We start from the raw sequence: 23945 nt of genomic DNA, 5'->3' as shown, positions 1-23945 counted from the left end.
GCGCGGGTCCGCGTGCGCGCGTGGAACCCGGGGGGAGGGGGAGGGAGGGAGAATGGAGGGAGGGAGAATGGAGGGAGGGACTTCCCCGCCCCCAGGCGCGCTCCTGCACACAACACTTCATTATAAGACGGGACACCACACTTCATTAATAGTTCGCCTTCGGTTTTGTTTTTGAGCCCCTTGGAGAGAAACTTTTCTGGCTTCCAGATCAGGCAAAGCCGGGGAACCGCGGGGGCGCCAGAGCGCTTCCAGGAGGGGCGTGGGAGGCACCGGCGGGCGGGGGGGGGGCGGAGGCAGGCTCGGGGGGGGGGGCTGAGAGCGAGAGGAGGGCGCCGAGGAACCCGCGACCCCCCAACGCCGAGGGTTTGGGGCTCCAGGAACTTGGGGATGAGAAGGGGAGGGGACTCTCTTCTCTCCAGGACAACCGCACCGACTTCAGAGAGGGAGAAAGGGGGCTCCAGGGAGGTCCCCCCAGAAAAACTGAGTAAGCCCCGTGGCCAAGAGGACAAAACAGCTTCTGGGACACCCCAAATCTCTTTTTTTTTAACAAAGAGTGAGAAAGGGGGTCCCAGGGTCCCCCTAAAACAGTATGCCCCCCGGTCCATAGAAAAAAGTAGCTCCTAGGACGCCCCAAATCTAGGAATGAGCGGTAAGAACACCAAGAGCGATTCGGAATCCCTCACCGCCCCCGCTCCGGGAGCCTGGGGCTGTCAGCAGAAGGGGCCTCAGGGCAGAAATTGGGGGTGGTGGTGTTCTGGTAGAGGAGATTCCAGGCGCCCCTCCATTCAAGATTTGGGAGCCAAAAGTCGATTCTGAGGCGCCTCCTCCCCCCAAGACGGGGCGTCTAAGGGGACCCCCATTTGGGAAGATAAAAGTAAAGAACACCCACTTCTGGAGACTTCGGAGAGTACGAGGGAGGCTCCTGAGCGCCCCCAATTCGGCGAGAGTGAGCGTAAGCGCCAAGAGGGGTCCCCCGACTCACCCCCAGCCCAGGAAGTTTTCTAACAAGTGAGGCGACGCGTCGGTCCGCAAGCGGGGTTCACCAGGGGAAAGGGGCATCGCCAGAGGGGGTCCCCCAAACTCAACCGAACCGAGAGGCGGGGCGCCCCCTCCGCGGGATGCGGTACCCCGGAGGTTTGGGGTGCTCGGCCGGGTGTGCTCCCCGACCCGCGACGCCCCCCCCCCCCGCCCTCTCCGAGCGGGGTCCCTCACGCCCCGCCCCAGCCGCACCTCGCACTGCCCCGGCCGGGCCGGATGGCGTCGGTCACCTGGAGTTCGGGCCGGGAGTTCGGGCAGAGGCTCCCGCGGCGGCGGCTGCGTGTTGGTCCCCGTTGGTAAGTAACAGTCTCCACGGCTACAGTCTCTATGGCGGCGCTGGCGGCGGCGGCTCCTCCTCCGGCTCCCGCCGCCCGCCCGGCCGCCGGCCTCTAGTCGCCCGCCAGTCCACCCGCCGCGACCAGGGGCGGGGCGCGCACCCTAACGGCCCGCCCACGCCCCGCCTCCAACGGGCGCGGGGAGGGCGGGGCGCGCGGCTGCGCGGCGTCCCAGTGGCTGCGCGAGCTGCCTATCAAGAGGGGGCGTGCCCCATCCGGGAAGAGGGCGAGGCCCGGCCAATCGCCGCACAGCAGGGCGGGGCCTGGCGCGAGGCGCGCGCGGCTCGGAGGAGGTTGGCGGCGGCGGCGGCGGCGCGCGCGGGCAGCGAGACGCGGCGGGGTCTCGAGGAAGTCGGTTTCCCCTAGTCCCCCTGCGGCCTTGGTTACCTTACCAGCACACCCAAGATGGGAATTTGGGGTTTTTGTTTTTGTGGGTTTTTTTTTTTTGTAAAAAAGACATGCTCAGTCATCATCATCACCATCACCTCTAGCACCACTTGATAACTACAGGCAACTTTTTTCTGTTTTATTGAACTTTCCTTTCAACAAGTTTTTTTTTTTTTTGGCCAGTCCTGGGCCTTGGACTCAGGGCCTGAGCACTGTCCCTGGCTTCTTCCCGCCTTGGACTCAGGGCCTGAGCACTGTCCCTGGCTTCTTCCCGCCACAGCGCGGCTTCTGGCCGTTTTCTGTATATGTGGTGCTTGGGAATCGAACCTAGGGCCTCGTGTATCCGAGGCAGGCACTCTTGCCACTAGGCTATATCCCCAGCCCCAACTTTCAACAAGTTTTAAAGGTTGGCAAGTTTGCAGCCTGTGCTCCCATTCTGCCTTCTTATGTTTGTAAATAAAGTTTTATTGGAACCAGGCCCGTGTCCACTTTTGAACAGGCAGCTAGAGGACGGTGGAAAAGCCGGAAGTAGCGCTGTGGTTCAAGTGGTAGAGCGCTAGCCTTGAGCACAGAGAGGCTCAGGGACAGCGCTCAGGCCCTGAGTTCAAGGCCCAGGACCGGCCAAAAAAAAACACAAAAAAACACTTCAACCCAGTAGTGTGGAACCAAATATATTAGAACAAGCCTGACTACTTAATCTCTGTTTTTTGGGGTTTTTTGTAGTGTGGGGGGGGGAGGGAGGGAGGAAAAGAGGGAGAGAAGACAGACAGACAGACCGATCTTCACTTTGGGCTTTTTGGTGACTAATGAAGATAAGAATCTGACGGATTTTCCTGCCCAGGCTAGCTTTGAATGCTAATTCTCAGATCTCAGCCTCCTGAGTAGCCAGGGTTACAGGTGTGAGCCACTGATGTGGGGCACTGACTCCTTCATCTCTGACTGTGCCTTCCCACCAAGCAGTATGACCTCTCCCTGACATGGGAGTCCTGCCGCAATGCAATGTGACATCCCAGGGATGAGGACAAGCACCAACTACATCTTGGCATTTCAGCCTCAGCTGTGAACTGTTTGCTGCTGGTGACAACAATGTCAAACACGAATCCGGCCATATGCTCTGCTATTTTCTCTATTCTGTTCCATTTTCTTTAAAATATAGATCATGGTGTGCTAAATTGATTTCATCCCCTTTCTAGTGGGTGACATTGCATGTCTTCATTGAGAGTATTAAACTGTCTCTTTGTGTGTGTGCGTGCACGCACTGTCCCTTAGATTTTTGTGCTCAGGGCTAGCACTCTACCACTTGAGCCACAGCTACACTCCTGGCCTTTCAGTGGTTACATGGAGATAAGAGTCTCACAAATTTTCCCGCCCCAGCTGGCTTCAAACCCCAATACTCAGATCTCAGCCTCGAGCCACGATCCTCAGATCTTAGCCTTCTGAGTAGCTAGGATGACAGGCATAAGCCACAGGAGCTCCGCTTGGACAGTTATCTCTAAGGCAGTTGTGGAAGGGAACCCAGGACTCGAGCTGTGGAAGGTGAGAGCTTCTTTTACCAGCGTCCTGAGCCAAATGCAGCCTAGCCCAGGTCTCAGCCTCCAGCAAGGACAGCCATCTTCTCCCCTGCCATAAGAAAGGAAGGAAGGAACATTGGATGACACCTGCCCAGAAAGGTCCAGCCTCACCACTGAATGGCCCATGTTGCAGATAATGTCTGAGCCTCAGGCCAAAGGCCATGCTTGGAAGACTGCTGCTGCCAGCCTAAGCACCCCCACCCCTGCCCCGCCCCGCTGTCACCATGCAGCTGTGAATTAAAAAAAAAAAAAAAAAAAAAAAACCATGTTACTGTCTGGCATCAGTGGTTCATGCCTGTCATCCTAAGTACTCAGGAGGCTGAGATCTATGGACTGTAGTTCGAAGCCAGCCCATGTAGGAAAGAAAGTCTGTGAGACTCTGATCTCCAATGAACCACCAAAAGTCCAAAAGTGAAGCTCAAGTGGGAGAGCACCAGCCTTGAACAGCAAAGCTAAGCAAGAGCACAAAGCCCTGAGTTCAAGTCCCAGAGCCAGCACACATATATTAAAGAGTGAGTCCTGGCTGGGCACTGGTGGCTCACGCCTGTAATCCTAGCACTTTAAGAGGCTGAGATCTGAGGATCAAGATTTGAAGCCAGCCTGGGCAGGGAAGTGCATGAGACTTATCTCCAATTAACCAGCAAAAAAAGGCCTGAAGTGGGGCTGTGGCTCAAAGTAGTAGAGCACTAGCCTTGAGCAAAAAGCTCAAGGACAGCACCCAGGCCCTGAGTTCAAGCCCCGGGAATGGCAGAGTGAGAGGGAGAGAAACCAGCCAAACCAAACCACAGGATTTAGCAGGACTTAAGAAAATGAGATGAGGCCAGCAGTGTAAGAAAGCTGCCCCGCCCCCCCCCCGAACTTTCTAGATCCTAAAGAGACTCTTTCTCAGTGACTAGAACTTTTTCCCCATCCCACAGCTGTTTTTCTCTGTTGACAATTAGCAGGCATTGTGAGGTTGCTGGGAGGACATTTCACTTGGCTCTGAGCTGCCTGAGCCCTGTCCTCTTGGGAGAAAAAGAGAAAAGAGAAGCCCCATGGTTCGTGCCCAGGAAGAGTGGATTTGTGTGCAAAGCACCTGAGTGCTCTGGAAATCTTTTATTCTATTTATTTCTTTGTTTGTTTATTTGTGTGTTTGTTTTGTGACTGCCTTCTCTCTTTCTGTCATCACAGTTCTCTGGGACATACAGCCCTTCCCTTGACAAACTGTGGTGACCATGATTAGTCTTCGGTGAGGAAGAATGAAGCCACATAAAGCCCCTTAAAGGGGGGAGGGGCGCTGGAAATGTAGCTCAGTGATGGAGTGCTTGCCTGGCATTCATGAAGTCCTGGATTCGATTCCTCAGTACCATATAAACAACAACAGCAAAAATCAAAAGTAGACCTGTGGCTCAAGCGGTAGAGAGCTAGCTAGCCTTGAGCAAGAAAACTCAGGAACAGTGCCCAGGCCCTGAGTTCAAGCCCCAGGACCAGCGCGCACACACACACACACACACACACACACACAGTGTTGAGATGAATAAATGAATGAGTGAACGAGTGAGCAGTGAATGGAAAGGGACCTGCAATGCCGCATCCCTGAAGTCCTTTTCTCTAGCAGTGGGGGATGGGGAGAAGATGGACAGTACACCCAATGATGTCACAAGGGAAAGGTTCCAGAAGGTTCCAGAAGGTTGCTTGGGGAAGGTTTGTGGAGGGAACAGGCCCGTTTCTTGCCTCCCTTGTCACCAAGAGGGTGATGAGGGCTTCCAGCCAGTTCCCTGTATGTCATCTTTGCAGGAGAAACACCTGAGTGTCCCCATGTCTCAGCCCCTGAAGCCACACCAGGATGACCAAGCACCCTGCCTGTGAAGGCTGGCATGCTGTAGTGTCCCTGTGCCCATCGCAAAAGCAGGTCCGTGTGACTCTCTCTCAGACCCCGGCTTGGCACCAGCCAGGGGGCAGGGGAGGAGGAGGGGAGAGAGCCTCTGTGCCTTTCTGTTTGTGATGGTGGGACTTGAACTCAGGACCTGGGCACCATTCTTGAGCTCTTTCTATCACAGCTAGCACTCTACCACTTTGAGCCACAGCACTACTTTCTGGTTTTCATCACAGATATTCTCATGGACTTTCCTGCCCAAGTTGGCCTTGAACAATGATCCTCAGATCTCAGCCTCCTGTGTAGCTAGATTACAGGTGTGAGCCACCGGTGCCCGGCCCACTGTGCCCTTTGTATTGCAGTTGTATCTATTGGTATTGTTCACTGGGTTGGTGTTGCTTAATTGGAGATAAGGGTCTCTCATACTTGTCTTCCCAGCTTGGCCTCAAACCATAATTCTCTTGATCTCAGCTTCCCAGGTAGCTAAGATTACAGAGATGAACCGGGCACAGTGGCTCATTTCTGTAATCCCAGATAATCAGGAGGTGGAGATAAGAAGCTTTATATTCCAAGACCAACTCTGGGCAAAAGCAGAAGATCTCACTTGAGAACAAATGAAGAAAAAAAAAAAGAACTGGAAATACAGTTTAAGTGGTAGAGTGCTTGCCTCACAAGTCCAAGTCCCTGAGTTCAAAACCCCAGCAAAGCTAAAAATGAATAAAGAAAACAAAAATATGGCAGGATGTGCACAGGTTATGTCTAAATACTAAATCATCTTGTGCAAGGAAGGGGTGTGGCCACCTGAAGACCTTCCTGTTCAGAGGATGCCAAGAGCTTCCTATTTCCAGGATAAATTGACAGGGTAGATAAATGTTGTCTTCTGAGGTGTCTAAATGTTTTTCTTAGAGGAAAAACCTACAGACCTAGTCTTTGTAGTCTAGCCATTCCAGAGTTGTTGTTTCTTCTCCTTCTCCTTCTCTTCTTCATCCTCTCCTCCTCCTAGTCCTCCTCCTCCTCATCTTCTCTTTTTACTGGAAACACAGATTAAATGCCCCCTAAGCTTCCATATCTCTCTCATCTGACATTCAGATTTCCTAGGTCCAGGACAGACATGACTAATGGATTGCAGGATTCCTGGCAGACATGACCAATTGATGGGAGTTGAACCCTTTTTTTTTTTTTTTTTTTTTTTTGGCCAGTCCTGGGCCTTGGACTCAGGGCCCGAGCACCATCCCTGGCTTCTTCCCGCTCAAGGCTAGCACTCTGCCACTTGAGCCACAGCGCCGCTTCTGGCCGTTTTCTGTATATGTGGTGCTGGGAAATCGAACCTAGGGCCTCGTGTATCCGAGACAGGCACTCTTGCCACTAGGCTATATCCCCAGCCCCCCCCCTTTTTTTTTTTTTTGCCTTGCTAAGTTCTCTGCTCTTCTGCCTTGCAGTACAATGAAGAGTGATCCTTACAAATCTGGAAGGGCAGAGGCCCCAGTAACTCAAGAACAGGAGCCCCAGCCCCATAAAACAGATACGAATTTAAATCAAGGTATGTGTGGCCCACAGCATGGAGGAGAGAGAACACTGATTCCTCAAAGGGATCCAAGGTTTCCTTGCCCAGACCCTGTGGGACCTCTTTGAAAACCTCATTTGCATATGGCATCGATTTGCTTATGTCCCCTCATTTGCATAAATGGTATTTGCATATGAACTCTTCTTTTACATGCATAAGCAACAGTGCCCTAATGTACCAATATGAAAATGTGGTTATCAGCGATTACCTGAGGCTGACTGATTTATAACAGCCAAAAAAAAAAAAAAAAAAAAAAGAGGTTCTAGAAGCTCAGAAGTTGAAGGTGGGATTGACCACATCATAACCTGGTGATGTCTCCCACCACAGGAATGCAAGGGAGAGGGACAAGAGGGCACTTGCAAACCAAGTGGGCAGGGCCTCGTTTTGTAACAACCCACCTCACAGTAACTCAAGCCATGAGCCTCCCGATCTCCATCCACCCTGTATCTTGGAGTGGAGGTGGCTCACCACCATGATGCTCAGCTCAGTGTTGGAGAAGGGGGAGGGTGATGATTCTTGTCTGGGCTGACCTGGAACTGTTGATTCTCCCGATCTCTCCCATCCCAGTAACTGGGATTACAGGCATGAGCCATCCCACCCAATCTTCAACTTTCTTATATGCTTGGAAAGTCTTAGAATAAGTTGTTGGAAGGGCTCATGAAAAACTGAAAAGTAGAAGAAGTTTGAGTGGACCAGTGTTGACGGTGCATCAAAACATATCCCTACATTTGCCTCTTATGGTTGTCTTTACATAAGTATCGCTATATAATAGCCAGGCACTGCTGGGTAACAAAGACCCCTTTGCTCGAGTGTTGTGGGAATAACTTAACACTCAGCACCTTAGGTCCAAAAAGACCTCCACTCCACCCCAAAGTTCCAAAATAACTAACACCCCATGTTCCTGTTCTTGGGAACTACTAGCAGGTGCCTCTAGACTGTGGACCACCCACCGTGATGGAGCTGTCCTTCTCAGGCTGTCAAAACACGGGCCGGGCCACGAGATCCCTGTGACCATCCCCACACTGTTTCAAGAGTCAGTCGACCGCTTTGGTGCTTATCCAGCCCTGGCAACAAAGAACAGCAAAAACTGGGACACTCTGAATTTCAGTCAGTATTATGAAGCCTGCCGGAAGGCTGCCAAAGCCTTGATCAAGGTAGGTGGGGGTTTGTCACATTCCAGGATAAATCTCACACATACACACACACATACACACACATGCACACACACAACACATATATGTCCAGTACAAAATCCACAGGCACCAAAACATAGATGTTATTTGGTGAATATTTTTCCTGTGTGGCTGGGAATATGGCCTAGTGGCAAGAGCGCTTGCCTCATATACATGAAAGACCTGGGTTCTATTCCTCAGCACCACATATATAGGAAAGGCCAGAAGCGGCACTGTGGCTCAAGTTGCAGAGTGCTATTCTTGAGCAAAAATAAGCCAGGAACAGTGCTCAGGCCCTGAGTCCAAGCACCAGGACTGGCAAAAAAAAAATTTTTTTTTCTCCCTGTAATCTTTGATCATCAGTTATCCAATTACTCTCTAGGGAGGGAGCAACCTTTGTCGTGTGTGTGTGTGTGTGTGTGTGTGTGTGTGTGTGTGTGTGTGTGCACCCTAGGGTTTAAACTCACATCCTGGGCGCACTGTCCCTGAGCTCTTCTGCTCAAGGCTAGAGCTCCACCACTTTGAGCCACAATGCCACTTCTGGTATTTCACTGGCGATCAGAGTCTCGAGGACTTTTCTTCTGGGCCTGCCTTCAAACTGTGATCCTCACATCTCAGCCTCCTGAGTCACTAGGGTTACAGCTATGAGCCACTGACACCTAGCCCTGAGCTTTTTCACTCAAGGCTTTACCACTTGAGCCACAGCTCTACTTTTGGCTTTTGGGTGGTCATTTGGAGATAAGAGTCTCATGTAGCAGAAACAGATGAGCACCCACAGTCACAGCAACCCACTAGGTTTTAGGTTCAAAGCTGGCTGGCCCCAATGAGCCTGGTCTGTCTCAAACTATGGATGAGATCAAAACTACAGGTGACACAGCCGGGAGCTCCTTCATGACTGTCCTCTTCTGTCCCTCCAGCTGGGCTTGGAGCGATTCCATGGTGTCGGCATCCTGGGCTTCAACTCAGTGGAGTGGTTCACCGCGGCCCTCGGAGCCATCATGGCAGGGTGAGTTGGACAACGTGGTGCATTGTGTGTGATGAGCTGCTGCCTCCTGGGCTGGACGGCGCTGGACTGCCTCAGACACAAGCAGGAATGTCAGGTGGAGCCCTGGGGTCAACAAGCAGGTGTCTGTGGTGCTTGCTTCTGACTGTAGGTCCAGGTATAACAGTTTTTACAGTGGGGATCCAGGATGTGTCTTTCATTCAGCTGCAGAGCTCTGAAATAAGGACGACAGAGACTATCTATGGATGTCTGCTTGTGTGCTGCATCGTGTGCACATGCGCAGTCCTATAAAAGCTCAGACAGGGAACTGCCATGCTGTTCACAGATGAGGAAACTAAGGTGTGGGTGGCCAATGGGCAGCAGAGCCTGCACCCCAAACCAGATTCTTGACAGAGGGGGAGGAAGGCGAAAGAGGGAGAAACAGAGAGACAGAGAAAGACAGACATTGTGGGTAGACTTTCTTATCCTCACTGCTTTGACGTCACATGCTCTGTGTCAAGTCACCATGGGGAGGGGTCAGTCCTGAAACAACCCCTCAAAGAAAAAAAGAGCAGCCGGACACCAGTGGCCCACACTCTTCATCCTGGCTACTCAGGAGGCTGAGATCTAGAGGATAGAGGTTTGAAGCCAGGGCAGGCAGGAACGTTTGAAAGATTCTCATTCTCTCTCTTTTCTTTTCTTGCCAGTCCTGGGGCTCGAACTCATGGACTGGGCACTGTCTCTGAGCTTCTTTTTTTGTTGTTGTTATTGTTGTTGGTAGTGGGGCTTTAGCTCTGGGCTTGGGCACTGTCCCTGAGCCTTCACCTCAAGGCTAGTACTCTAGTGCTTTGAGCCACAGCACCACTTCCAGCTTTTTCTGTTTATGTGGTACTGAGGAATCAAACCCAGGGCTTCATGAATACTAGACAAGCACTCTACCACTTGAGAGATTCTTATCTCCAATTAACCAGCAAAAATCTGGACTGGGGGGTATAGCACTGGTGACAGAGCACCAACTGTGAACAAGAAAGCCCAGTCTGAACTAGGTCCTGAGTTCAAGCCACAATATAGGCAAAAAAGAAGGAAGGAAGGAAGGAAGGAAGGAAGGAAGGAAGGAAGGGAGAGAAGAAGGAAGGAAATAAGAAGGATGGAAGGAAGAAAGGAGGAAAAGGAAAAAGAATCAATAGTCATTTTTGTTTACCTTAGAGTCTCTTCCTCTTGGTAATAAAACAAAATGTGGTCTACCCACACACTTGAATATCACTCAGCCATGAAAAGGGAAGAAGTCTACGGACATTGAGAGGACTGGTCTCTGTGGGTGTCCTGGGCCCTCAAGGGACTGAGCAGCCTCCCTGAACCCCTGCCCATTCCATGCCCGGTCCCCAGACCCAGCCCAGGGTCACCTAAAGGCAGAGCCAGCTCTGATGAGAAACACAAAAATAACACAATCACAATGGTGAATCAAAATGGAAGTTTATTTTTCCCTTGTGTACCTAATCCATGTTCTTTCTTTAAAATAGTTTTGTTTTTAATATTTTAAATGTTTATCTTTAAGTACTTGTACAAAGGGGTTTCAATTGAACATACCAATTTTTTTTTTTGCCAGTCCTGGGCCTTGGACTCAGGGCCTGAGCACTGTCCCTGGCTTCTTGAACTTGCTCAAGGCTAGCACTCTGCCACTTGAGCCACAGGCACCACTTCTGGCCATTTTCTGTATATGTGGTGCTGGGGAATCAAACCCAGAGCCTCATGTATACGAGGCAAGCACTCTTGCCACTAGGCCATATCCCCAGCCCCTGAACATACCAATTTATAAGTACAATGTATCTTGGTCAGTATCTCTCCTTCTATCATTCTCCCTCATCTCTCCAACCTTCCACCCCTCTGCTCTCGTAATCCATTTTCTAGGAAATAACTACAGACATGCATGCATGTACACCCATAGAGGTAGAAATGTATATACATGTGTGTCATAGCATGATCTTTTAAAATTCCACTTATATGATAATTTTGTTATCTAAGGTGCTTCGAATATTCAGTCAGCCTGGGAACTGGTGGCTCACACCTGTTATCCTAGCTACCCAGGAAGCTGATCTGTGGATCCACGCTTGGAAGCCAGCCCAGGCAGGAAAATTTGTGGGACTCTTATTACCAATTAAAACACACAAAAAAGCCCAAAGTGGAGCTGTGAATCAAGTGGTGGGGTGCCAGCTTTGAGCACGAAAGCTCAGAGACAATGCTCAATCCCTGAATTCAAGCCCCAAGACTGGAACACACACACACACACATCCATTGCAACGGAAACGATATTGTGTTGCTTTAACAAGCTGTGGTTTATAACAAGCTGTGGTTTATGTGGCTAGACATTTGAAATATAGTACCCAGGCATGACCAGCAGGGGGCATGATTGTCCCTCATGTCGACCTCGTCACTCGGTTATTTCCACTAGATAACTTTTGTGTATATGTGTGTGTAACCATCCTGGACACTGTCCTGGAGCGCTTCAGCTCAAGGCTAGCACTCTACCACTTTAGCCACAGCTCCATCTCCGGCTTTTTGGTGGTTAACTGGAGATAAGAGTCATGGGCTTTCCTGCCTAGGCTGGCTTTGAACCTCGATCCTCAGATCTCAGCCTCCTGAGTAACTAGGAAGACAGGTTTAAACCACCAGTACCTGGCAGTTGGTTATGTTTTGAATGTGACTATGTTTACGGGAGGTCTGGCCTGAACCTCCATCTTCCTCCAGTCATTGGTGCCTGGCCTCTAGTAGACAATTTGAGAATATCTGACGTGTGTGTGCATGCGTGCGTGTGTGTGTGTATACACTTAGGTTAAGTGGCGTTCTCAGACTCCCACAGTGATTCAGTGAAGACCATGTGGCCCAAACTAAGGTTTATCTGACCCCAGATCATAAATAGTAACAACAGCAACAATAGTAGCAGTAACTGCCTGGAGAGATGGAGAGAAATGACCAAATAACATTAGCCAGGCCCTGATGGCTCACGCCTGTCATCCCAGCTACTCAGGAGGCTGATATCTGAGGAGCACAGTTCAAAGCCAGCCCAGGCAGGAAAGTCGGTGAGACTTTTATCTCCAATGAACCACCAGAAAACTAGAACTGGAATGGGGCTGTGGTTCAAAGTGGTAGAGCACTAGCCTTGAGCAAAAGAGCTCTGGGACAGCACCCAGGCCCTGAGTTCAAGCCCCACATTGACCAAAAAAAAAAAAAGTTAAAAATTGGGAGTTCATGAATGTTGTGAACTTCTGCTGAGCAAAAGAAAGACACCAACAAGCGCATGAATGCCAAAACTTATGTGGGAGAAAATGATCAAACTTGAAGCTGCCAGAGATCTGGTATCTAGACTATACAAACAAATCCTGTAACTGGGAACTAAAAAGACCAAATATTTAAATGGGCGGAAGTGGAAGACTGGGAGAGAAACATCACAGAGAAAAGTAGCCCGTGAGCCCTGGCAAAGATGCTTCCCGTCGTTAGCCATTGGGGAAATAAATGCACCTGTAGACCCTCAGGTTTGGGGGCGGGGCTAAGGAGGTGGGGCGGGGCTTGAGTGGCAGGGGTGTGGCTAGAGGGCTTGGTGTGGCTCAAGCAGTGGAGCCTGGCTCGAATATAGGGGAGCAGGGCTCAAGTGGGGTGGGGCTGGGCTGGAGTGGAGGAGCCGGGCATGTGTTAGGGGTGTCATTGGAATGATCAAGTGGATGGGATCAGGCAGCAGGGGCGTGGCTAGAGTGGTGGGCGTGGTTAGGGAGTTGAGGGTGGGGCTAGACTGGTGGGGCAGAGCTGAAGAACCAGATATGCCTATAAGCGTGGGGGCATGGTTGTAGCAATGGGCGGGGCTTAAGTGCTGGAGGCGTGGTTACAGACGCCAGGGGTGGGGCTGGTGGGGTCGGCGTACCTAGGGAGATGGGCGTGTCTTATAGAAGCTTATAGAAGCACCAGGGGTGTGGCTAGCATGGTGGGCGTGTCCATGCAGCCGTTGTGGCTATGGTGATGAGGCGTGGTTATAAACACCAGGGGTGGGGCTAGCGTGGTGGGCGTCTATGGTGGTGGGCGTGGTGGTGGTGGTGGTGGCCATGGAGCCGGGCTGGAGTGTGAGAGCGCCTGCCTTGCAAGCGAGGAGGGCCTGAGTTCAAACTACAGTACCACGAAAAACATATTTAAACCACCCCAGGCGGCCTTGAGCCCAAACATATCCTCCCTTTCGCTGTTCATGCCGGTGGCACTAAGTCACTGACACGCCGGCGCCTGTGTGCTGCTTCCCCAGGGGCCTCTGCGTCGGCATTTACTCCACCAACTCTTCGGAAGCGTGTCAGTACGTCATCACGCACGCCAAGGTGGACGTCCTGCTCGTGGAGAACGATCTGCAGTTGCGCAAGATCCTCTCGGTGAGGCCTGGGGCGAAGTGAGGGGATGGGGTGTGCCCCGGGAGCAGGTACAGCCCCACTGGTCACAGCGCAGCCTGGCCTAGAGGCTGCCTTCCCCTCCCTGCGGCCGACGTGAGCCACGGGGAGAATCCCGGGGGTCCCCAGACCAAGCTGGCTGTGCTCAGTGGCACAGAGCCATGCTGAGATGATGGAAGAAAAGCTGGCGCTGCGTTAGGGGGACCCCCGAAGCCCAGAGAGAACTCTCTTTTAGATCCCGCAGAACTCGCTGGAGACCCTGAAAGCAATCATCCAGTACAAGGAGCCCATGACCAGCCGCGACAACCTGTACTGTGTAAGCGTGAGGGGCGGCACCCCCTTCTCGGCCTTGTCTTTGTTTGCTTTGTGAACTTTGGAAGGCTGAGAAGTGTTTTCATTTTGGTCCAGTTCATCAGTTGTTTTGACTGTGCCAATACCATGGTTTGAAGTTAGGGCCTTGCTCAGCTTGATTGCTGGCGCTCTTCCACTTGAGCCATGCCTCCAGCCGTGCTTTTTGCTAGTTAGTTAGAGGTGGCATCATGTTGTAAACTTTTCTGCTGTGGATGACTCCCAACTTGTGATCCTCTGGATCTCAGCCTCCTGAGTGGGTAGGGTTAGCATTGATTCCCCTCCCCCTTCCGCCCACCCCTCTGTCTGTGCTTTTGGCATTATATCTTAGAAATCTGTGCCTACTGGACTATGACTAGACAGTTGCGGATGAATATTGGCAGGTACTGGACATGTCCCAGGAGAGACTCCATCTGCACTCTCCTAAGAGTAGGTCATTTAGAAGCTTCCTTTGTTAGAAGGGACCCTGACTATGAGGTTTCTGGGTTTTGCATTTGGGGCGGATGATTCTTTACTTATAATATACCACTTATAATCTACTGTGGGGGCACTGAGCTGCTTCTTTGTCCTCCACCTTCTACAAGACCACAGAGTTCTTCCTGTTGACACAGCAAAAAAGTCTCCAAGCTGGGCATTGTGGTGTCTGCCTGTAATCCCACTACTTGGGAGTTTGAGGCAGGAAGATTGGAAGATTCAGGCCAGACTGGGCTACCCTTACTAAGTGAGACCCTTATTAAGACCACACACATATTAAAAACAACAACAACAACAACAACAACAAACACAAGTTGTTGGGTGCCAGTGGCTCACACCTATAATCCTAGTTACTTAGGAAGATGAGATCTGAGAATCATGGCTCAAAGCCAGCTTGGACAGCAAAGTCCTGGAGGCTCTTCAAAGCCAAACTCAAGTGGTAGAGCACTAGCCTTGAGCACATAAGCTCAGGGACAGCACCCAGGTCCTGCGTTCAAGCCCCAGGACCACCATTTTAATAATTTTTAAAAATCTCCAGTGATTGTTCAGTGTTGCTGGGAGGCTGGAATGGCCTGTTTGAAGACATTAATTTGTAGGGGACACTTCAATGACATAGGAAGGTATTTATTTACAATATATGATAAACCCTGTAGTTTTAAGGTTTGAGAGTTAGATGCCAGTAGCTCATGTCCATAATCCCAGCTCTTCAGGAGGCAGAGATCAGGAGGATCATAGTCGGAGGCAAGCCTGGGCAAAAAATTCAAAAGACCCCCCCCATGTCAACTAACAACTTAGAAATAGTGGTCCACGCCTGTCATCCCAGGTACACAGGAGGAATGGGTAGAAAATCATGTTCCAGGCCAGTCTGATGCACAAGATGATACCCGGAAAAGAACCCAAAAAGGGCTGGATATGAGCCCCCCCCAAATTGTTTAGATAATACATTCATTAGAAGCAAAAGCCAAAGAAGCAGCTCAGCATGGAAACTGGGAATAACTACAGCAAAATAAGACAATCCCTGGGCGTGTGCAAGGTATTTGTAGGCCCAGTGGTGGGGAGGGGGTAGTTCCATGTCTCCAAGAGAGAGGACTGGATCAGGGCAACACGATGTGCAGCCAGCTCCAGTCTAATCACGGATGCTATGGATAGGGGTTCAGCAAAGTGCTAGGAGAGACTCCAGTGCGGGAAGGCTTAGCATATCTCTCAGAGAATGTGCAGGGATGTCCAGAGGAGGCTTTCCATGTCCCCATTCATTGGGGATTCCTGAGCATGAAGATTGAGTGCCAGATTGGAGGTACAGGATGTTGGCCATTTCTGGGGGTTGTGCAGGTGACATCACTGTGTGCCCCTAGAGCTGTTGAGATTCAGTGGTCAAATTCCTCTTTGTCGTCATCGTCGTCCTCCTCTTCCTCCTCTTCCTTTTTATTCTTCTATTCTACTCTTCTATTCTTATTCTTCTATACTAGAAAGTGAACTCAAGGCTTCATTCTTGCCAGGCAGATGCCCTACCATTTGAACCACACCTCTAGCCTCCTTTGGTTATTTTTGGAGGCAGGGTCATCCTGGACTGCAGTCGTTCTACTTATGTTTCCCTGTGTTGTCAGGGATGACAGGCAGGTGCCACCACATCCAGCCATTGTGCTTCTCCTGAGTAACAGGTCTGTGTCACCACACCCAGCCATGGGTTAAGACAGAGACTCTCAAGCTTTTCTGCTTGATCTGAGTTCAGGCTGCAATCTGCCCCTGATCTCTGCCTCCCAAGCAGTTAGAATCACAGGCATGAGCCTGGGATTTCTGCATGTGGCAGTATTCACTGGTGGTAAGAGCACGAGGCTCTGTCTCCCTGCCATATTGAGCTGCATGCTAGCTCCTGGGTTGTTTGCTGTGTGAACTTGGATCGCTATATTTCCACTTCTGAGCCTCAGCTTCCCTGTCTACCAAAGAGATGACACCTACTCTCAGGAAGGTTACTATTGGTTGCACCCTGGCCCCAATTGGCTTAAGCAAAAGAACATAACTTGATGGCTCATGTAACTACAGCTCAGTGCATAGATTTCAGCCATGGTGCAACCAGGAGGTCAAAGACTCTGAGCTTATTTTACTCTCACTTTTTTTTCTTCATGTCTATGTGTGTGCTGCTACTGGAGCCTGAACTCAGTCCCTTAGCTTTTTCACTCAAGGTTGGTGTTCTACCATTTGGGACACAGCTCCACTTTTGGCTTTTTGCTGGTTCATTGGAGATGAGAGTCTCATGGACTTTCCTGCCCAAGCTGACCTCGAACCATGATCCCAGCACTGATTGGACTACTTGAAGTCACGTGTACAGGCCTTATCCAATCACTGTGTTCCCAGGCTGTTGGACCCCCCCCTTGGCTTCAAGCCAATGTGGGAGGGGGGAAGAGAGAGAGAGAGAAAGAGTGAGTGAGTGAGTGTGTGTGTGTGTGTGTGTGTGTGTGTGTGTGTGTGTGAGAGAGAGAGAGAGAGAGAGTCAGCCCATCCAGTTGGCCTGTGAGGAAGAGATGGCGGGCGGGGGGGGGGGGGGGCGGGAGGGGGGCGGGGTTTCCATGTGCTGCGCCTCTGCCCCCACCCCACAGTGGGATGACTTCATGGAGCTCGGCAGCCACGTTTCTGACATGCAGCTGGACCGCATCATCTTGAGCCAGAGGGCCAATCAGTGCGCCGTGCTCATCTACACCTCGGGGACCGTGGGCAAGCCCAAGGGCGTGATGCTCAGCCACGACAACGTGAGCCGCACGGGGGGCACAGGCCACCGGCACTGGGGGTCACAGAGCTGTGGGCCAGCGCTAAATGCAGGGAGCAGCAGGGGTCAGGATTGAGTTTGGGACTTGGGGGGGGGGGGGTTACCTCAGCTCCAAACCTGGCTCTGTGAGGCGGGTGACGGATCATCCCCCAGCGTCATGCTTCCTTGCCGGTGGTGGCTCTGAAAATGAAAGGGACTCATATTTGTGGAGAGCATAGGGCTGTGTTGGACGACATACTGTCATGGAGGGCGGGGAGCACGTTCCCAATCCAGAGGGGCAAAGTGGGTTTGCGAGGTAGGCTCTCTACCACGGAGCCACGCCCTCAGCGCGTGAGCCACGCCCCACGCACAAGCCACGCCCCATACACGGAGCCACGCCCTTACTGCTTGAGCCATGCCCTCCCCCCTCCCAGGCCACACCCCTGCCGCTGGAGCTTTGCCCTTACTGCATTAGCCACGCCCACGGCCGCGTGAGTCACGCCCCTCACACCCAAGCCACGCCCCTTCCGCTGGAGCTTTGGCTCCACTGCTTGAGCCACGCCCACGACCGCTTGAGCCACGCCTCTATCCCCTTTTGCTTTAGCTATAGTTCCAACTGGGTCTTGTGGGGTTTTCTGCCCAGAAAGCAATACTATTATCTATGTCTCCCACAAAGCTGAGGCCACGGAACGTACACCGCCACACTCAATGCTCCAAGAAGGATGCGTGTGTGGGAGAAACTCAGTCCTGCAGTGGCCTCCACACAGCCCTGCCCCCTTCAGACACCCAACCCCACGCAGGTGCCAAGTCCCTTGTAGAGAATGGCCTGGCATTTGCCCGCAACCCTCCGGTAGATCTGACTGAGGAATGAGGTTCAAAGCCAGCCAGGGGCAGGGAAGTCCGTGAGATTTTTCTCTCCCATTAACCACAAAACAAGCAAACTAATAAACCAGAACCAGCGCCGTGGATCAAGTAGTAGAGAGCTAGTCTTGAGGGGGGAAAAGCTAAGGGACAACATCCAAGCCCTGAGTTCAAGGCCCAGAACAGGCTTTTTAAAAGGCCATTGAAGGAGGTTGAGGCTGTTTGGGTTACCTTGTGCTCCAGATCACATGGATGGCTGGAGCAATGGTGAGAGACCTGGGGCTCAACGAGATGTCGGGGAAGCAGGAGATGGTGGTCAGCTACTTGCCCCTCAGCCACATCGCTGCCCAGATGATGGACATCTGGATACCCATCAAGATCGGGGCGCTCACGTTCTTTGCTCAACCAGATGCGCTCAGGGTGAGGCTGAGGGGGGCCCCAGGTCCTCTGTGTCCTCCAAGGTAGCCCTTCCCTCCCTTGAGGGTGGAGCCTTTTCATCCACTAGACAGGTGTTTGGTAGAGCCAAAGAGCTAATGATTTCCCCCCTCTGTTCTTGTCAACTCACTGAATAGCATTGTGAACAGCTGAACACATTTCTTTAGTTTTTAGCATTATCCCAAGGTACAGTTACAGCCATTGTACAATGAATAATCCAAGACTAAATAGAAATGGTATTAAAAGGAAGACGTGCCTGGCACTTGTGTTTCATACTTGTCATCGTAGTTACTGAAGAAGCTGAGATCTGAAAATCATGGTTCAAAGTGAGCCTGGGCAGGAAAGTCTGTGAGACTCTTATCTCCAGTAAGTCACCAAAAAGTCAGAAGTGGAACTGTGGCTCAAGTGGTAGAGTGCTAGCTTTGAGCAAAAAAGCTCAAGGACAGCTAGCTCCTAGGCTCTGAGTTCAAGTCCCAGGACTAGCACACACACACACACACAAAACAAAGAAAGCTCTAAAATTGAGCTTTTAGTAGTAAAGTCTGATATGAACAGACATGATTCCATTTATGGTGCCCATGTTATCCTGCTTGCTAGGAAAACGTGTCTATTTTAATGAAGAAATAATAATGTGATAGAGTTCAAACCCCTAAAATTCTGAGGATTGTTTCCACTTTACCTTCCAAAAAAATATTAATAGTTAAACACTGCCCCATCAAATCCCTACTGAGAACAAAACTTGGACTGCTGGTCCAGTCAGCAAAGAGGAGGCCTCCGCGTGGTCTTTGGGGAGGGAGGCAGGGATGAGAGTGGCCCATCTCCAGCTCTATCCCTTGCAGGGCACCTTGGTGAGCACCTTGCAGGAGGTCAAGCCTACCGCCTTCCTGGGGGTACCCCGAATTTGGGAGAAGATACACGATACAATCAAAGAGAACATTGCAAAGTCCTCGGGCTTGAAGAAAAAGGCGTTTGCTTGGGCGAAACTGATTGGTTTGAAGGTCAACACACAAAGGATGCTGGGGTAGGTGGAGGGGGTGTGGGATGGAGGGGAAGGCTGACCTCTCCTTTTTAGGGGAGTCCCTGGTCTCCTCTCTGCCTCCGGGGGCCGTGGGATCTCCCCTGGCTTTGTTACGACTCACAGGAAGCGGGACATCCCTGTGAACTACCGCATGGCCAAGGCGTTGGTGTTCAGCAAGGTCAAGCACTCCCTGGGCCTGGACCGCTGCCACTCCTTCGTCAGCGGGGCGGCGCCCCTCACCCAGGAGACCTGCGAGTTCTTCCTCAGTCTGGACATCCCCATCTGCGAGTTCTACGGCATGAGCGAGACCTCGGGTCCCCACACCTTCTCCAACAGCAGCAACTACAAGGTTCTCAGGTAGCAGCCTGGGCAGACACTCGCCCAGACCCCGACACCAGGGGATAGGTAGAGATGGGGTGTGTGGGGGCTGCCAGCCTGGCCAAGAGAAATCCCGACTGGGTGTGTGCAGAGGGTTCTGTTATGGTAGGATGAGATCTCACTACTTTTTTTTTCTTCTTTTTTTTGCCCTGGCTGGCCTTGAACCACGATCTTACAGATCTCTGCTACTGAGATTATAGTGAGATGATAGTAAGAGCCGTTGTGATGGAAGTGGTGCTGTGGCTCAAGTGGTAGAGTGCTATCCTTGAGCTGAAGAGCTCAGGGACAGCACCCAGGCAGAGTTCAAGCCCCAGGACTGGCCAAAAAGAAAAAAAAAAAGTGTCAAGCCCCTTGAGCATTGTCTTAATAATCTGTTGTCTCTTCTCTCATCTTGAGTATACATGTGACCTTAGGGCACTTCCTCTCCATGGTCATGTACCTCATACCTGAGCTTTGTGTGTGTATGTGTGGCATTTTTGTTGGCTAATTGGAGGTAAGAGTCTCACAGACTTTCCCATCCGGGCTGACTGAACTGCGATCCTCAGATCTCAGCCTCCCGAGCAGCTTAGGATGACAGGTGTGAGTCACCGGCCCCCAGCCACACCTGGTCTCTTGCTGCCTTTCTCTGAGCTCAGCTCTCCCCAGAGCGCTACACAAATCCTTAGCATACCACTCTGGTTGGCAACTGGGTTTGTTGCAGGGGTGGGAACGTCAGGCCACCAGGGCCCACAAAATCATTTAGTACAAAAGAATCATTGCCCATGGCAGTCTGCCTGTATGGCTAATTTTGCATGGCCCTCAACCGATGTCATACATATGCAGATAGCTCTTGGTATAGAAAAAGGGCTCCCCACCTGGCTTCGCAGACCTCCTGGCCAGGCCATTCCCTGCCATTCCTGCCACCCTGTCTGGCAGCCTGGCTATGTCTCTTCTTTGGGAGACTCTCGGGAAGAAGAACAACCAAAACTTTTTCTTTGCCTATACCACTGCTTGCTTTCCCAAGTCACAGTGTGCTGCTGATACAACTTACTGGACTAGGCCAGGTGCTGGTGGCTCACGCCTGTACTCCTAGCTGCTCAAGAGGCTGAGGTCTGAGGACTGCAGTTCAGAGCCAGCCTGGGCAGGGAAGTCCATGAGACTCCTTTCTCCAATGAAGCACCAGAAAGGTGGGAAGTGGAGATGTGGATCAAGTCGTAGAGCTCTAGCCTTGAACCAAAAGCTGGGCTAGCAGCATTCACTCAAATAAGAGTGTCGGCCATGAGCAAGCATGCCAAGCAAAAGCCAGAAGTGAGGTGGGCACTGGTGGCTCACACCTGTCATGCTGGTTACTCAGGAGGCTGAGATCTGAGGATCATGGCTTGAAGCCAGTCCAAGTCTGTGAGACTCTTATCTCCAATGAATCACAGAAAAAGCCAAAAGTGGCGCTTATGGCTCAAAATGATAAGAGTGCCAACCTTGAGCAAAAGGAGCTCTGGGACAGTGCACAGGCCCAGAATTCAAGCCCCAGGACCTGCAAAAATAAAAATAAATAAAGCCAAAAGTAGAGATGTAACTGAAGTGTTAGAACACCAACCTTGAGTGAAGAAGTTCAGGGACAGCATCCAGGCTCCAAGTTCAAGCCTCAGGTCCAGTACAAAGCAATGACAACAAACATCATAATAATAATAATAAATACTGGACTAGCATTGGGCACAGGTGCCTGCTGGCTCCTGCAGAGGGCCCCCTGAATGGGTGCGGTTGGGCCTGAGCGGATGGTGTCCCCCCAGGCCTCAGCCTCCCTTGCTTCCCCCGCAGCTGCGGCAAGATCCTGAGCGGGTGCAGGAACATGCTGTTCCAGCCCAACAAGGATGGCGTCGGGGAGGTGTGTATGTGGGGCCGGCACGTGTTCATGGGCTACCTGGAGCGGGAGGAGGCCACGGAGGAGGTCATCGATGAGGAGGGCTGGCTGCACTCAGGGGACCTGGGCCGTGTCGACGGCCAGGGTTTCCTGTACATCACTGGCCGCATCAAAGGTACCAGGAGGCCCCGGGGGTCCCCGGAGCCAGGCTCTGCATGGGCTCCCCAGCCACCCACCTTCCATTCCTTGAGAGGCCACTGCGCAGGGCACCCCTCCCCCCGTCAGTGCAATCCAGCCTGAGGCTTCAGGCACAGCCAGCAGTCACCTCTGGATTCCTCAGCACACCAATGTCTATCTCAGGAAAGGGGCTTGGAAAAGACAAGCCAGAGACCTCCATTTCTCCCTGTCACATGATGATAGAGCACTGAGGAGGCTTTTGTTTTGTTTTTTTTTCTTGCCAGTCCTGGGCCTTGAACTCAGGGCCTGAGCACTGTCCTTGGCTTCTTTTTGCTCAAGGCTGGCGCTCTACTACTTGAGCCACAGCACCACTTCTGGCTTTTTCTGTGTATGTGGTGCTGAGGAATGGAACCCAGGGCTTCATGCATGCTAGGTGAGCACTCTACCACTAAGCCATGTTCCCAGCCCGTGGCTGAATGTTTTTGAGATAGGGTCTAATAGGTTGACTTCTAATGGTGACCCGCCTGCCTTCAGCCTCTGCAGTAGCTGGGACTGCAGGCGTGAGGCACTGGTATTGGGCAACTTCACTGAATTTTTTTAAGTCAATTTTAACTGTTTTTGATAAAGGCTTTGTAGATTTTTCTGGATAGATCAAAAACATCTGCAAACAGGGATCATTTAACTTCTTCCTCTTAAATTTGGTTATCTCGTTTCTTTTTGTGGCATAAGTGGCTTCAAGATGTCTAGCCAGCCATATGTCAAGTAATCATTAAAACAAAAAAGAGCCAAGAGCCAGTGGCTCACACCTGTAACACACAGGAGGTGGAGATCAGAGGATGGCTGTTCAAAGCCAGGCCAGGCAGGAAAGTCCACAAGGGTCTTATCTCCAGTGAACAAATAAAAAGCCAGACGTGGAGCTGTGCCTCAAGTGGTAGAGCACCAGCCTTGAGCACAAAAGCTCAGGGATAGCACCTGGGCCTTGAGTGCAAATCCCAGGACTGGCACATGCGCACACACACACACACACACGCACACGTGCACACATGCACGCACGCACACACACGCATGCACGCACACGCAGCACCATTCCAGGGCAGTGCACAGGGCTGAGAGTCTCGGTGGAGTGCCGCCATTGGCTGGGAGATGTAGGGCTGGGATGGGGTGGGGGTGGGGGCTGTACCTCCGCAGCGGGGGCCCAGGATGAGCCAGGTGTGCTTGCAGAAATCCTAATCACGGCCGGTGGCGAAAATGTGCCCCCCATCCCCATCGAGACCCTGGTGAAGGAGAAAATCCCCATCATTAGCAATGCCATGCTGGTGGGCGACGGAGCCAAGTTCCTGAGCTTGCTACTGACGCTCAAGGTGATCCCTGGGACTGGGCCCCACCCAGGCCAAGGTCAACCTCCCCCCCACACACACATGGTGGATTTCCGGGTCCGGGGTGGAGCTGGCCGTGGAGCCTGCGAGGTGACACGGGTGTCCCCCGGGCAGTGTCAGATGGATCAGAAAAGTGGGGAGCCCCTGGACAACCTGAGCTGGGATGCCATCAACTTCTGTCGGAAACTGGGCAGCCAGGCGTCCACAGTGCACGAGATCGTGACCCTGAAAGACCCGCTGGTCTACGAGGCCATCCAGCAGGGCATCGATGCCGTCAACCAGGAGGCCACCTCCAACGCCCAGAGAATCCAGAAGTGGCTCATCCTGGACAAGGACTTCACCATCCAGGGCGGGGAGCTGGGTGAGCGCCACACAGCCCGGCACGGTCCTCCCACTGGGGATCCAGTCCCCACAGGGCCGGCCATGTGCCCTGTCCCAATGGGCTTCAGCTGCTCCCCCCACTCCCACCCCCCCAGCCCTTCTAGGCTCCAGATGCCTCACACAGTGTGAGTACGACCCAGGCTCCCCACAGTCCTGCACAGTGAGGATGCTTCCCAATCCTGCACCCTGGGGGAGGCAGAGCCCCCCCCAACCCCAGCCTGGGGACCACCATGCACAGGGGGAAAGGCTGGGCGCTGGGGGCTCACACCTCTAGCCACTCAGGAGGCTGAGATCTGAGGATCTGGGTTCAAAGCCAGCCCCAGCAGGAAATGTCCATGAGACTCTTATCGACAATGAACCATCAGAAAACAGAAAGTAGTGCTGTGGCTCACGTGCTAGTCTTAAGCTGAGGACAGTTCCCAGACCCTGAGTTCAAGCCCCAGGACCACACACATGCGAAGTGGGAGCAGTCTTGTGTCTCCTCATAACCTGACCACTCTCTCCCTTTCTCCCTTTCTCCGCAGGTCCCACAACCAAAATGAGGAGACATTTCATAATCCAGAAATACAAACTGCAGATTGACACTCTGTACTGTTGA

General features: G+C 52.0%; 2 protein-coding genes across 2 annotated transcripts in view; one reads left to right on the top strand and one right to left on the bottom strand.

The window, feature by feature from the left end:
• The window catches only part of Rfx2 (regulatory factor X2), a 60941-nt gene extending 59518 nt beyond the window's left edge, over positions 1-1423 (bottom strand). The window contains exon 1 of the mRNA XM_048341888.1: positions 1269-1423. The gene's annotated coding sequence lies outside the window, so the exon portion shown is untranslated. The remainder of the gene's footprint in view (positions 1-1268) is intronic.
• On the top strand, positions 1255-23945 carry LOC125347637 (long-chain-fatty-acid--CoA ligase ACSBG2-like). The gene is made up of 14 exons (XM_048340628.1): positions 1255-1334; positions 6626-6726; positions 7675-7904; positions 8840-8928; positions 13187-13307; positions 13558-13638; positions 16739-16888; positions 17989-18165; positions 19020-19201; positions 19322-19555; positions 21371-21588; positions 22812-22951; positions 23081-23327; positions 23872-23945. Exons 1-14 carry the CDS (start codon positions 1255-1257, stop codon positions 23943-23945), a joined length of 2124 nt encoding a protein of 707 aa, XP_048196585.1.

Source organism: Perognathus longimembris, chromosome 3 (genome assembly GCF_023159225.1).
Source record: "Perognathus longimembris pacificus isolate PPM17 chromosome 3, ASM2315922v1, whole genome shotgun sequence".
Lineage (NCBI taxonomy): Eukaryota > Metazoa > Chordata > Mammalia > Rodentia > Heteromyidae > Perognathus > Perognathus longimembris.
This window is presented reverse-complemented; position numbering and strand designations above follow the sequence as displayed.

Bases quoted from the DNA above. Each gene is read 5' to 3' on its own strand.
- LOC125347637 (XM_048340628.1), top strand. From the start codon at position 1,255: ATGGCGTCGGTCACCTGGAGTTCGGGCCGGGAGTTCGGGCAGAGGCTC. The intron at 7,905-8,839 runs GTAGGTGGGGGT...CTGTCCCTCCAG, and splicing joins CTGCCAAAGCCTTGATCAAG to CTGGGCTTGGAGCGATTCCA. The intron at 21,589-22,811 runs GTACCAGGAGGC...GTGTGCTTGCAG, and splicing joins CATCACTGGCCGCATCAAAG to AAATCCTAATCACGGCCGGT.